At 42.0% G+C, this 14,792-nt stretch overlaps 1 protein-coding gene across 1 annotated transcript in view; it reads right to left on the bottom strand.

The window, feature by feature from the left end:
• nav1b (neuron navigator 1b) overlaps positions 1-14,792 on the bottom strand; it is a 52,488-nt gene that overhangs the window by 33,408 nt on the left and 4,288 nt on the right. The window contains exons 3-5 of the mRNA XM_054616145.1: positions 10,328-11,065; positions 4,556-4,658; positions 2,397-2,750 (exon numbers count right to left, since the gene is read on the bottom strand). Of these exons, the coding sequence (XP_054472120.1) occupies positions 2,397-2,750; positions 4,556-4,658; positions 10,328-11,065 (1,195 nt within the window). The remainder of the gene's footprint in view (positions 1-2,396; positions 2,751-4,555; positions 4,659-10,327; positions 11,066-14,792) is intronic.

Raw genomic sequence — 14,792 nt, 5'->3', positions numbered from 1 at the left:
AATTTTCATCTTGCCATACAGTCGATTACTAGCTGGTTTCCATGGTTACGCAGGAGGAGCCCGATCTATTTTCAAGAGCTGGCAGCTAATGATTTTCAATGAGCTGAAGTGTGAGTGTGTGACAACGGATGTACAGTAGGAATGCAAATGTAACACAGAATTTTTAAAATTAGAGCAAGTGCCTGCTTCAAAAAAACGGATTAACTAGTTCTCTGCACCAAAAGGTTGTTGGTATATTTACGAGGGAGGATTAATTCTTGATATGGAGAACTGCTCTCCAGTTTTCCTGCAGGAGAATCAAGGGGTGCTTTCCACTGAAACTGATGCAAACGCAGACCAGCAAAGCATGCGAATGAGAGGGGTTCCCACAGTGTTGTATAATCCAGATATAAGCATGCAACCTACTCAAGGTCAGAGAGAAAACAGCCTCCAGTGCTTCCATATATTGGTGTGCTTTGGCAGCCACAATACCCTGTAATACCTCTTGTGACATTTCCATGTATGTATCCAAACACACCCATAATCCTCTTGGTGTAAATGGTAATAATCTACAGCAGGGGCCGGGTGTACACATCAGGAGGTCTCACAGCTCGTCTCCTTGAAAGCGTGTTTAGGGATCGTTGACATTGACGCTGAGCATGATGAGGCATTTTTTTTAAAACACGGTTGCATGAAATGATTATTATCTTTGGTGTTGCAGAGCAGAAGCGAGTCCTCACGCTCACCTCTCACATCAGTTTGAACCACCACAGTAGAGCTGATGCAGCGAGGGACAGAATACAGGGCAGATTTAAATGGATTTGGAGTCCACGGATGTTACTGTGAGGAATGGACCCATACCACATAATCCCCGTTTAATCCTAACCTCATCAGGTTTCTGCTGTCTGATCTGTTTCACCTCCCTCCAAACAAAATTCTAAACCTTAACACGTGCAGCTATTCATACATTTGTATTTAATACAATGCCATTTTTAAAAATCATTCTTGGTAGCAATCTTATGTCGTTCTGATTCTCCTAAACTACAAATTTTGACACAATTTAAAATGACCCATTTCACACTTTTCTTTATTCGTTGCTCTAAGTTTGACTCATCTAAATGTGTCACATTTCTTTTTTTTGTGCTCTGTGTAGTAAGAACGTGACCTGGCTATCAGGGACTAGGGAGCGCTCCAGGGAATGAGCTTAAATCCCACTGCATGTGCAGCAGCGATAAAGCTGCTAAATCACACTGGAGAACTGTCCTGGATTCTTTCTCTCCCTCTCTTACTCTCACTGTCAGCTGCCAATTTGGGAGAGGGACGTAGATAGAGGGGAAGCAAGGGTGAAGGTGAAGAAGCCAAAGAAGAAGGAGATCAAGAGGAAGATGTACAAGAAGAAGAAAGTTAAGAAGACAAAAAGGACGGTGATGAAGAAGAAGAAGAAGAAGAAGAAGAAGAAGAAGAAGAAGAAGAAGAAGAAGAAGAAGAAGAAGAAGAAGAAGCACAGGAAGGCCGAAGAAGAAGAAAAATAACTAAATCAAGAAGAGCTAGAAGACGACGCAGGTAAAGAAGGAGAGCATGAAGAAGACAAAAGACAGGAAGGCAAAGAAGAAGAAGAAGAAGAGGGTGAAGAAGACAAGGAGGAAGGTAAAGGAAAGGAAGAACAAGAATAAGAAGATCATAAAGAAGATGAAGGACAGGAAGGCACAGAAGCAGAAACGGAACAATAACAATAATTAGCAGAGTGTGAAGAACAGAGTTGAAAAGAAGAAGAGAGAGGAAAACAAGAGGAAATGTATGATGCAGCATTCCTGTTAAAGTACTGTCTGATCCAAGCTATTAGTTGCTTCTCAACCTGTTGACAACAATCTTCAAAGATTCAGAAGCTGAACAGTTTCTACCCGTCAGAGACGAGGGAGCATTTATTGTGTAACTGAGAGGACACCTGATGAGTTCTAGTGCTCCCCTCAGTGAAAAACTTCTGAAGGCCTTCTCTCACTGTCAGCAAAAACAGCCTCTGACAAAGTCATGGGCACTGTGAGAAATCCTTAAAGAGCAAGAGCACTTCATCAGCTGAGACGACTGATGAAAGCTCTTTGATAGTGCAGAACATCAGATAGCAACACCAAGCAGAAAGCCACGATGTCAGCATGAAAAGTCTCACGAAACCACTGTTGAATGTTAAAATGCACGACCCCCCTATGCATCCTAATTAAATACTGAAATGCAGAATAAAAAAAATGAAACACCAATCAGCTTATTGCTTACTGTGAGTAAAACAGCAACTTCTAACTGGCCTTTTTAAAGTCAAAGGGTGGAGGCCTAAAGGACAAACCAGCATGAAGCCATCTGCCGTCACTGATATCACGTTGTCATGGTAACAAAAGGTTACTACCCCACTCTTCAGATGCTCTTACCCATTGGCCAGGTTGTCATCGTCGTCATCCGGCAGGCTCTTTCCTAGAAGGTCACTGTCGCTCAGGTAACCAGACTTTAGGTCTGTGTCGTCCAACCCCTCGATGAGCTCAATGCGAGACGTGCTGCCGAGGCGGCTGGAGCAGCGAGCCGGCATGGTTTGGGCCGTGTACTGGGAGCCGGTCTTACCCCCCTGGTACCCGCCGCCTGTGGAGGACGGGGCGTCGCCCGCCTGGAGACGAGGGCTGGACTGGCCGTGGCGCCAGGAGAGAGGCGACGAGCGGTTGGACATGCTGGATATGCTGCGAGCGTTGGTCTCGTCGCTGTCGTAGCCCACATTACTGCTGTCCATACAGCTAGAGAGACACACGGGGGTGAAAGGTCAGTGTGTGTTATACTCCGACACAAATGCAACCAGAGCACCGAGTAATCCATTCTTCTCTTGCTGTCCTTCAAAGAAACCCAAAGTGGCATTGATTCGCTGATGCCCCAGATACAGCAGTTGTGTCTTATCGTCTTCAGGGACTAAAACTGCAAATCTGGCCTCTTAGAACCCAAAGACAAAGAGATGGACGTCTCGATGTCTCTGTGTTAACATGGCAAAGAGTATCTCTCTCTGTCTCTTCGACCAATACATTCACATACACCAAGGTCTTGGCTTTGCTCGACTGTGATGTCGTAATTAAAGCCACCTTTTTCCATTATTCTGAGCAGAGAATATCACTCCTGTATGTGGGTCAGGGTTAGAAATGTCCTCCAGATGGCCGTGAGCGTCTTCTGTGTCTGCCGATTGCATAACTGCATGTACCAACTCACCCAAATAAATATTGCAATGGCTACGACCGTGGGAGTATTTTTTTATCCATTGTTGATGGATAATTTATCAATATGGAGGCTAGTTGGTGCCACTCCAGTACTGAACCCGACGGTGGGAGAGTTTTTAACTTTCATTGTGAAAGACGTCTGAATGATTGAAGATAATTATATTACATAACTACACTGTTGAGAATTACAGGATGTCTCCTCAAGCATCCAATGACAAAAGTCTGACCAATAACAAAAAAGGTACAACGGCAAGATTTCACGGATAAGATAATGGATGGACATGATGTTGATTATTCATTGACATCTAATCATTTCATTGTCTCTTGGGTTGAAATTGCTTGAAGTCCATTTGATAGCAGCCAAAGAAAACAGTTTTTATTTTATATGATATGATCACAAACTGTAATTGAAATAATCAAACATGGACACTGTGAAGCACTACAGCTGGATTTTGAGGCTGATACCAACATCAGAAAAATCTGATATTTATTTATTTTCTTACATTTGTGTTAAGGATCCCTTAAATGTGGTTATATTTGGTTATAGCTGTGGTTTGGTTTGCAAAAGTCTCAAGCTTTCCTCATTAGCTTATCCGTAACTCTGCCATACACTTTGATGTTGGCCAGCTAGCTTATTATTGGTTAATCAGCACTTTTCTTTGCAGGAAACAGATGCCTACAGGGTTTAATGAGAGCAGCATAGACTCTTGCTAAAACAGGCAAAAAGCTTAATAGAGCTGCAGAACTGAGGTAGAATTTCCTATGGAATCTGTACTATGAGTGACACTTTTAAATTGCACAAAAAATCTATTAATGTTCTTATAAAAAATACTCATTAATGGAGGTTTAAAGAGATAAAAGCAGATTGGTGTTTCTGCTTGTATTCATGCTACACAGGATATTACATCTCAACTTTTAGGTCCAAATAAAAAACATAAAGTCCTGTCCTTCACCAATGTCTTATTCTGTGGTTGTTGCACCAATTTACTTCCTGGGCTTTTTGCCTGTGAGAGCCAAACAGATAGATTCCTAGAATGAAGTCATGACCATGAAACAGAGACGGGCTATTTAAGAGGGATGGTAGCCAGATGTGCACCAGGTGGCAACTCTCCAAACTGTTTATACTTGATTGTGTGATGTATCGATCCAACTAGCTTTCTGTCGCTTGTTTTTTTTTCAGTTTAAACAAAAGAAAGAATTCTGGCTCAAGGTTTTATGATTTCATGAACAATACATACACTGCCTCTATTTGTTGTGCGATACTAGCCAGTTGTGTGGGAAACAGCATTATGGGACAATATAAAATTCCCCATAAAATGCAGTTGCGGTGCACTTACCTATGACTGAGCTGAGAGCCTCGCAGACTCGACATTGTATCCTCCAAATTCTGGCGGAGGTCAAGAACATTCTGCACGGTCCGCTTCCTCTGCGACTCCGGGTCTGTGGGGTCAGTCATGCAGAACAAACGGTCATAAAACATTTAGAGTGTCAAGAGAACACTCAGACACATTCTGCAGTTGGACTGTAGTCTGCTGTTTGTGTTTTAAGAGAATCTATGCATGCACACACACACACACACACACACACACACACACACACACACACACACACACACACACACACACACACACACACACACACACACACACACACACACACACACACACACACACACACACACACACACACACACACACACACACACACACACACACACACACACACACACATTTATGCCTAAACATGCATGTGTGCTGCATTATTAGTGTCCGGACTGATTTGACAAGTGTCATCTCTGTAAGCACACAGCCAGCGTGTGTTCACATCATTAAGCAAACAAATTTCACTCCATGGGCTCTCTCACCATGGTAACCTCCGCTCTACTCCCCACCTCCCTTCTACACCTATATATGGTACATCCTGGAAAATGAAATACGAAAAAAGGTTGCCTCTAACTTAGATTGCCCAGCAGGGGGATGCATTCTGACATTCATGCCACAGCAGGATCTCTTTCAGGGAGTTTTTCCTTTTCTCTCCAGAGCCTGTGTTTTATCGAGCATTAACTCAGAGTCATTCAGCTGAAGTTGTAGCCAGAAGGATTTTTGCTGCAGGTCAGCTTATTTGGACAGAGCTGCGTGCAATGTAAAGGGCGCAGTCAGTGGGTCATGACCGTGTCAAATCGATATTACAGCACAATTATGTTGTTGTGTTAGCTGTAACAAATGAGAGAAAACACCCCGTCTTAAAAAACAAAATGAGATGGGGCTTTCCGCTGGAGGAGGAGAGGGAAGATATCACGGGAGCAACGTCAAACAATGTCCTGCTCTCATGTGAGATTGTTGAACTAATTCCCAGGGCGTGTAGAGGGCGTCAATATCCCATGCAAACATTGACACACAGTTCATACATACACAACACATTTGCTAAAGCCCTTCTTGCAAAGCAGAGATAGAGATACAGGATTCCTAATCTGCAATGAAGCTGAACGTTTGTTTATAATAGAGCCAATGATAGATTAGCTGGTTTCAGTAGCATCCAGATACATCAAATTTATGGATTCAAATAAAAACCTGTGTACCCAGACAGTATAACCTAATATACGTGTACATGAATCTTTACGATATTGACAAGCACGGTATTTTATTATTAGATATTGAGTTAATGTTAAATATTATGTTGTTGGAAACTTGTCTGGGTTCAGGTTTTATAAGCTTCTTTGGGCAGGGATTCTATAACGCAACTTGGTTTATATTGTAGCTAACTTTTCTCAGGGCTTCTAAAACCTATTAGAAATACAAATCTAATCATCAGTGGAAGTCAATGGCTGCGTCCTTCCTTCACTTAGAAACCCATCGCTTCATGCACTATTCACCAACAACTATTTACACTTAATAATTTATTCTTTACGTAGCATTACAGAGAGATTTTGGACCCAAAATGATGACTGTCACGACTTTTTTGCATTTACAAACTGTGATGTACTGCTTTGTGGGATTTTTAGCAGATATATGACATGACAGAGAGTTAAATTACTGATGGACACTGTGAATATAGTGCAGTTTTAGTTAAGAGGGAGTGATTTTGCAGACAGCCTGATCCACAATATTTGATTTTATCGAGGTTCCATTCATCAGAAATGTGCTCCATGTTCCACTCATATCAATGAAAACATTCTGCGTTAGGTTCAAGGACAAGTAAAAGACTGTAGTTTCAAGAACATGTGAACTTGAAGTCACTTTCTTCAAGTCACTGCTGATTTTTTTCTAGTTGTATATAAACGTAATTTCTAGGAGGCAAAATTGCCCCAGGGAGAATCCACCTCTCTTTTACAACATATACTTCGATAGGAACAAGCTTCCTGTGACATAGAATAACATCTACAAATTTCAAGACCAACAGAATAAAGTCCAACACTTATTTCCACTGCAGTCCTTAAAAGTCCTGGAGTCTAGGACTAAATCATTTAGTCACATCCCATCCAGAAAAACCCACCACCAGCCACATTCTAATTCTGGCATACTGCTAACTTATTTATGATGAATTCCTGAGAATGTATTCAAACCTGCATCGTGGACACAGAGCATACATGTGCATCACATCTGTTTTTTCAGTATATCCGGTTGTATGTAGGGCTGTCCTCAACCAAAGAAATTCTTAGTCGACCAACACTGTGATTTTGTCGACTTATCGAAGTTGATTTAAGTCGACAAATCTGTAAGACTGAAGCACCACTTTAAAAATGTTGGAAATAAGCATGACAAATGATGTATTGACGAACAAGATCTGAGTTCACTTAGACCAAAACAACCGATTAGCCGCCTATGTGGCTATATGTGTAAGAGGGGGAAACCCTAGTTGTTTGTATTATGCACTGTGTTTATGTGCAGTGACTGACAGTCCTCTGGCACCCTGCATTGCAGTGATGCCTTCAATACAGAGCAGAAAAATTCGGACAGAAAACTAAAGCAGATGTGAATCGGGGAAGACCTATGAATGATGCAAAGCCACAGGAAGTGATCTATATCAACACAGGAAGACTAAAGTATAGCATAATTCATTGTAATTGTTAAAGATCTTTAGTTATTAATCCTAAAAAACAAACACTGTTAAATCAACATTAAAGGCCCTACATGGTGGCCTAATTAATTGGGACACTAGTAATATTTCAATCCAAATTCCATAAACAAACAAGCCTATTAGTGAGAGGAACGAAAGTATTCATCAGCCTCTACAGCTCATTTTAAAAAGCGGCAATGTTATTGGATCAGAGTTCACATGAAATCTGAGGCACTTAATGAACCTAATGAGTTTTTCAGAGTTTCAAACAATGGCAGGTAGCGCAGCAAGTGAACACGGAAGAGAAAATAACTTATGCACTTCGATTCAAAGTAGCACACTAACAGTGATGTCATTGATTGCTCAACTTGATCATGCACAATGGTGACTTTTTCAAAAGAGGTATTAAAATAGTCAGATATCAGATATAATGGGACTTTTTTTATGTTTAAAAATGTGAAGTTAATCATACTGTACCTTTAAGAGGCACAATTTCATGACTCTTACATGCCTGTTTAGCTTGAAATAATGCAACCAGACCGTCATATACTATGATATAGCTCCGGGCCATTGCTACGTTTGATATCTTGCATGACAGATCACATATAATTACAATGAAATGAAGTTTGCTCGTACTCTTTTTCCAAGAGTCCTGCTGTCTTTTCCACTCTCATCTTCAGCTTTCTATTTATCATCCTAATGACCTAGAATTTGTCATAGTGCATTCATCATTTTCAAGAAACGGATTTGAGGCTAGTCTGTTTCCATTTATTACACAGCAGACAACTGCTCTGCCTGAAGAGGAAGAAGACTTCAGTCAACCAGAAGTTGTAAGTATTTAATGAGATTACCAAACCAAAAAATAAAAGCATTAAAGCTCTGTTTGATCTATTTGTGTTTTATTATGCTGTAATATCTGTGTCTTGTGATGAGGACACTGTTCCACTACTGTACAACAGACACAGTGCACAAACGTAGATGGAGAGTTCAATAGATGAGCCTGTTAACTATGTTCATGCTGGTAAACAAAGAGACCCTCTATGGTCAGAAAGAAAAGCATCCTTTCAAAGAGCTCATAATGAAATAATCTGCAGAAACAGAGCACTTTATTTAGCTGGACTCAAATGTATAGCAGTCCATGAATAAATGTATCTATTTATAGTAACAAGCCTGTCCTCATGCAGTCAGGACAAAAGGAAAAAAGTTCCAGTATGCAGAAAAGAGTGCTCAAATAGCGTCCCCATGAATGCAACGGATTAATAAATCATCAAATATATGTACCTCAATCTTGCTGATTAATTTAAGTCAATAATCAGTGTGGTGACAGTTTCCCGCCTTTGCATTAACATGTTTTAGTTCACATTATGGTGTCTGTTTTTCCTTTTATGAGCACAAAAGCACTTGACTCCTGTCAAAGGCCTGCATGGAATTATCATCTTACATGATTATGAATAATTCATCAAGATAATAAATCCCCCTTTTTGAGGAATACTGACTTTGAATTGATCTTGAAAGATCATGGAGGTCAAAGTGTTGCAATGACGAGAAAAGATGCAACAGCTCGAGGCATTCTGCTGCAGGTTTTTGTATAATTAGGTTAATAAAGCAGAAGTGGGTGTGGTGCCGGGTTCTGCAGAGCTCAAACACCACTGATGCTGCTTTTCTTATTATTGTTTACAGTTGGTAGTTGACTTTAGGTGTGACTGACATGAGTGATATACGTCCATATAGGCTAATGAGGCATGGATGACAAATTAAATCACCACAGATGTGTTCATTAAGATGCAACTGAGGACATGCTCTACTGAAGAAACTGGAGCAATGGAACGACAAATAATTGAATAGTACATGAAACGCTTGTTGGTGTATGACATGCTTGAACCAGATTTATCTAAGATGGGATCTAAGGAATATGAATTAATGCAACGCTCTAATGCTCTTATCTTCCTGTTCTTTAAATTAGAAAACCTGCTGTCAGAAGTCATTATAAACCAAAACACTGACATAAAAAAATGCAGTTTTACGCATTAAAGAGTGTAATGTTCAGGCTTTTTTTCTACCCAATAGTTACTACAACAGATTAGAGGTCTGATCTTTAAAATAACTCAAATCTAATAAATCCAATAACCTTGCAGGGAAAAATGAGAGGAAAACTGAATTTTAACCAGATTATAATTAGCTACATACTACACCTACAGCTAAACAAGGAAGCATGCTTTGATATACAAATAAAAAATTATAGAAGCCATCAGAATCCCATCATTGGATCAATACCCTTACTATTCATCAAGCCCTGCCTACTGATGAACCTGACCTACACCTCCAGAGGGAAAGCCATTTTCTCTGCCATTTGCACCGCCGTGTAAACCATCTGTCAGCGCTCTACAGTTGACTGGAGCTGGGAGGAGGCTAAATATGTGTCTGTGTGCCTAAAAATGAATTCAATATGGCATGCCTTCTTTTCCCCCCATTGCTCTTTTTACGGGAAGCGTACGTGGAGGAGTGGATGAACCCTGGAGCGCATCGGCACATGTTGCAGCAAACCAGAGCTTAAGAAAAGGAGATCAGTTTGCTGGTAATAATCCCCCAAAACCCCTCAGGCTTTATTCATTCAATCAGTCGGCAACGCTTTGATAGAAAGCAATATGTTTCACATGATCAATGGCCTCAAACACCTTAGCGACATGCTGGAGGAATAAGAACAATAGAGCATCGCTATAGCTTTGGCATTTTTTTTTTTTTACATAAAGCTGAACGGTTGATAGGAAAGCAAACTGATGCAGCATTCAATCAAAAATTATAAAGAAGGGCATTCTTTTCAAGCACAACGAGGATGTCTTCTTTTTTTCCCCTCTGTTGTTGAGCTGCAGAGGCAATGTGGGTCTGCAGAAAGCTAGCAGGTGCCGTGTGGTGGCTGTATCGAAGGGGGCGTGCTGCCGAGAAGCACTGAGAAATCTTACAAGCGTGGCGTTTGGTTTGGAGCACATGGCCGCCACACGTACTGTCGGGGCTCTGGGTAGGTACTGGTACCAAGACCGCTCTGCTGTACTCACCCAACATCTGACTGAAGAGCAGCTGCTCCAGGTCGCCCAGCACAGTCACCACCAGTTCTGGGTCCACCTTCAGGAAGGGCTTGTCTCCCCCTTCCTCCCCTTGGCCTTTGGAACCGGACTCCCCTCCGGCTCCGGCTCCCTGCTTCTTAGCGTTGGCCTTGGCCTTGCTGGAGAGGATCTCGTCATCTGACTTCCCATCCTCGGGCGCCTTGCTTAGGGGCTTGACCTCAGCGTAAGGAGCACGAGGTATGCGGCTCTGCTTGCTCAGAGCAGATGGAGCGGCCAGGGGGCTGAAGGGCTTGGGCTTGCCCTGGAACAGCGAGTGTTCAGATTTGGAAAGGTTTCGAGAAAGAGGGGCACCCCCTCCGGCACTGCTGCCAACCCCTGCTGTCTTTGGCTTGCCCATCTTGGTCTGCCCCGCTCCGGGCTTGGCCATGTCATCACACCACTTGGGCTCATAAAGGTGTAACTTCTTCTCGGCGTCAGTGAGTACAGCCAGGTTTGTCATGGACCTCTGCTTGCGGAGATTGGAGGGCACTGGTAGCCTTCCCTCAGAGGTACCCGCCCGGTAAACCTTCAGTTCACCCCTCTGTGTGCTCTGAGGCACTCCAGACTTTGCCCTCTTAGCTGCCATACCAACTCCTTTGCCATCTGCTTGGCCGTACGCCTTTGTGCTATCCGTCCTTTCCATCTTCAAATCTCCTTCTCTGCCTTTCACACTATTTCCAAGCATGCCTCCTGCATGAGACCGTGTTGAAAAGCATCACCGAGGGAGAAAACAGGCATCCGTATCAAACCCTTTTCCTTGTGCAAAAACATACGTAAAAAAAAAATGCTTCCTCTAAGACAATCCTGCAGCCTTCTCTTTCTTCCCACAGTCTCCTTCTCTCCCTCTTTTCCCTCATTACAGGCTGCTGCAGTTGCAGCTGTTGCAGTGCTGCCCAGGCACTCCCTTTCTCTCCTTTCCTCCCGTCCTCCTTTCCTCCGATTTTTTTCCACACTCCTCCCTTCAGCACACCCCTCCTGCCGCTGAGGCGCGCAGCAGCGGAATGACAGCGGCAGCAGACGCATCAACGTTCCCTCCTCCCTCCTCCCCCCTGCTCCCTGCTGCCTCTCCCTCGCCTCCCACTTCCTTCCCTCCCATCCTTCCTCCCTCCCTCCTCCTTCCCCCTTTTTCCTTCGTTTAAAAAGATGCTTTGCTGTGTCTCAGCAGAATATGTTAAATGCAAGAGAGCGATGAGAAATGTGGATCTGTGGATATAAAAACCAGGCTCCCTTCTCCTCTTACCCACCATGTTTTCCCACCATCTCCTCTGATTCCTTTGTTCTACCCCTCCCCCTCCATCACCTACAGTGCTCCCTGTTCAATACACTCAAAGTGATGCATGATTTGTGTTAGTGGACGTGTCGTTAATGTGATTGGATGCACATTGAGATATGTCATTGCAGGCCATAGCATAAATTATCATTACTGTCAAAATCCCACATAAAACAACTGGAGCATCCAGATTATCTCTTGATCCTGTCTGAGCTTCTTTACGGTATCAATTCCAGATTAACAGATGGATAAAACATATGCTAAAAATCAGCAGTACTAAACTATAAATGGATAAATGTAGTTTTCACAATGATGACATGAATGTTACATATAGTGTTAATAAATACTGAAAAAAGATTGGGCAGTTTTTGTCCACTGCTTGAAAAAAAAAAAAAAAAAAAAAGAGGAAACTTGGCCATAAATCCCAAAAGTGTATCGGCCAAATGAGTGACTTCACTTCAGCGGACGGAGTGAACAACAAGATGTGCCAGTGTGAGCAAGAAACACCCAAAACCTCACTTTGGAAATATCTTCAAGACAGTGTAAGACAAACATACAGGATTTTGTATAATTGAAAATCCAGTCACATCATTTTCAGGATTGTTTTTTTATCTTTTGCTAACATACGAGTGTAATCAGCATTTTAAGATTATTCCCCACGGCCGTCTCTCAGGAGGATCGAGAAGGCTCGCATGCAGCGCTGCTCCATGGAAACCACCCTCTCTCGTCACCCCCATGTCATCTGCAGCAGACCTCGCCGCTCTGCAAAAACACAGCCGCAAAAGAAACATGTACGCTCTCCATAAACTACTGCGATACAACCCCCATGTTGTTATGTGCTCATCAAATGAAACGTCTTCTTTAAACAATCAGAATCCAACGAGGTAAATAGATTTATTTTCCGTTCTTATTAAGCGAATTAGTTGCACTTTCCCACAACACAGCATGGCTGATTACAAGCATGCTAGATGGTGCTGATCCACTGGATATGATTGACCTGTTAGCAACAATACCCAGAGGGCCCTGCTCTGACTCTCACAATGGGTTTGCACAACACTCCACTGCTTTTTTTCAAATTTGGGTTTCAGGGCACCTGGGCAGCTTCTGAACCAGTGAGGTGTTTTTGATATGGCAATTAGTTTTTGGAAACAATGCCATGTCTTGTTCCTCCTCATCACGAGCCTCAAGGCTCCCCTGCTGACTCTAGAAACCCAGACTGACCTCACTCCCCATGATGCATTGAATAGCTGAGTTGTTTTTTCGTAATGAATCATAAGATGAGTAATTCCGATTGCCAAATTTACTGCAACCCTTTGATGTTTTCGTGGGACATCCATGTATAAAGTGTGCTGACAGCTGAGCCATATTCCCCCCATTAATAATAGATCACTGTTCAAATGTACTGTTTAAGGAATACATTTTACATAATGATTCTTCTAGATGTGTTTCCATATAGCTGTAGGATGTAGACTTCTGCTGTGCACCATATGTTTCAAGCTTTAAAAACCCTTTAAAAGCAATACCATATTCCATGTATAATAGATCATGAACTAAAATGACCAGCATGGTAAATACATGCAACAACTACCAGCATGTGAAAAGGCTACTTCACAAATAAGTCAGTGTTTTCAAAAAATGTGGGCTACTTTTAAACTAGCCCACAAAACTGATGGATTAAAACTATTTCAACAGATATATATATTTTTTTGATTCATATTAACACAATGTCGGAATAGACTAAAGTCTATGATTCGGCCTTTTGATTTCACTGTAATGTTGTGTCTTTTATCACTAAGAGTGCACATTTCTTTTTCTTTTTCGGATCACCCAATCACACATTTTGAAAAGAATGTGTCATACCTAAAATCGGGGTCAACCACACCTCCTCATTAGGTAAAAAGTTTCTGTTCCTTCCTTGCCCCGAGAAGTTTCCTTGAAGTTCTGTTTCCTTGCTAGAAAATGTTTAGGCTTAATTAGGAGCTCCCTTAGATAATTCTCTTTGTGAATACGACCCCTTGATTTTAGTTGCTGCTGTGATGGCAAAAACGCCTATTGACTTTGATGATCTGTGAGTTTTCCTCTAGCGCCACTATGAGTCTAACTTGTTGGGGTTTTTTTTGTAAAAAATGTCTCCAGAACTATTGGATGGATTGCCATAAAACTTGGGAAACATATTAATCGCCCCTGGAGCACGAATGCCAATGACTATAGTGATTCCCTGATGTTTCTTCAAGCATCACCACATTTTATGTTTTTGAGTAAAATGTCCCAGCATAGATAAATATGTTGAAACTCTCAAATCGCCACCGCGTCTCAGGAGAGAGGAAGGGTGGAGCTGTAGCTTTCATTTGGTCTCTTTCACATCTGGGTCTGATTCTAACTTTCCAACTGGCCAGCTGAGTAATTGTGTGTGTGTGTTTATTGTGTGTACAGGGTATGACAGCACAGTTACACAGCTGTCTATTATATATTTCCCTGGACAGCATGTGTGATCATTTTAGGGCCGCTCAGCTGCTATAAAGCAACGGATTCAAGAACCTCCACATATGCTCAAAGGGGAAAACCACAGAAAACATCAATGTAGGGTGAAGGATGGTGTTAAAAGCACGTGCGTAGATTGGGTTTGTAGATGATGTCAAAGTCATGGGCTAATTATTGCTATACAAAAGCCCCTGATAGGGATCTAATAGAATCATTGTGTTGCAGGAATGTGAGCAGCCTGAGGGATGAAGACCACTCGAACAGTTATGAGAGTTTCTTCATGTGCTGAGCAAATTATAATCCATTCATGATGAATTCAAGCTGCTGGAAACGATAGAAGAGGTAAAACCATCTTGTTTAAACATTTAAGTGATTAATTTGCTATTTTGTATGGATCCTGGACAAGTGAATCCTCCCTTCTGTGAAACTTTAGTCATTTTAAAGTAAGATTTCTCACCAGAGGTCCTAACAGAGTTTCTGCAGATGTTTCCTACTGAATGGAACCCGAATAAAAAAAAAATACATATTTTTCATTTTCCAGCTAACTTGTAGTTGGAGCCGGATGACAGCTTACAAAGACACATCTCTCTGCTCTATGGTCAAAAACTGAATTTAAGCGTCCCTCAGGTCCGTCCAGCTGGGACGAGAGGAACTCCCAGACAGGAG

Source organism: Anoplopoma fimbria, chromosome 17 (genome assembly GCF_027596085.1).
Source record: "Anoplopoma fimbria isolate UVic2021 breed Golden Eagle Sablefish chromosome 17, Afim_UVic_2022, whole genome shotgun sequence".
NCBI lineage: Eukaryota > Metazoa > Chordata > Actinopteri > Perciformes > Anoplopomatidae > Anoplopoma > Anoplopoma fimbria.
Note: the sequence above shows the minus strand (reverse complement) of the source record. Positions and strands in the feature narration are given on the sequence as shown.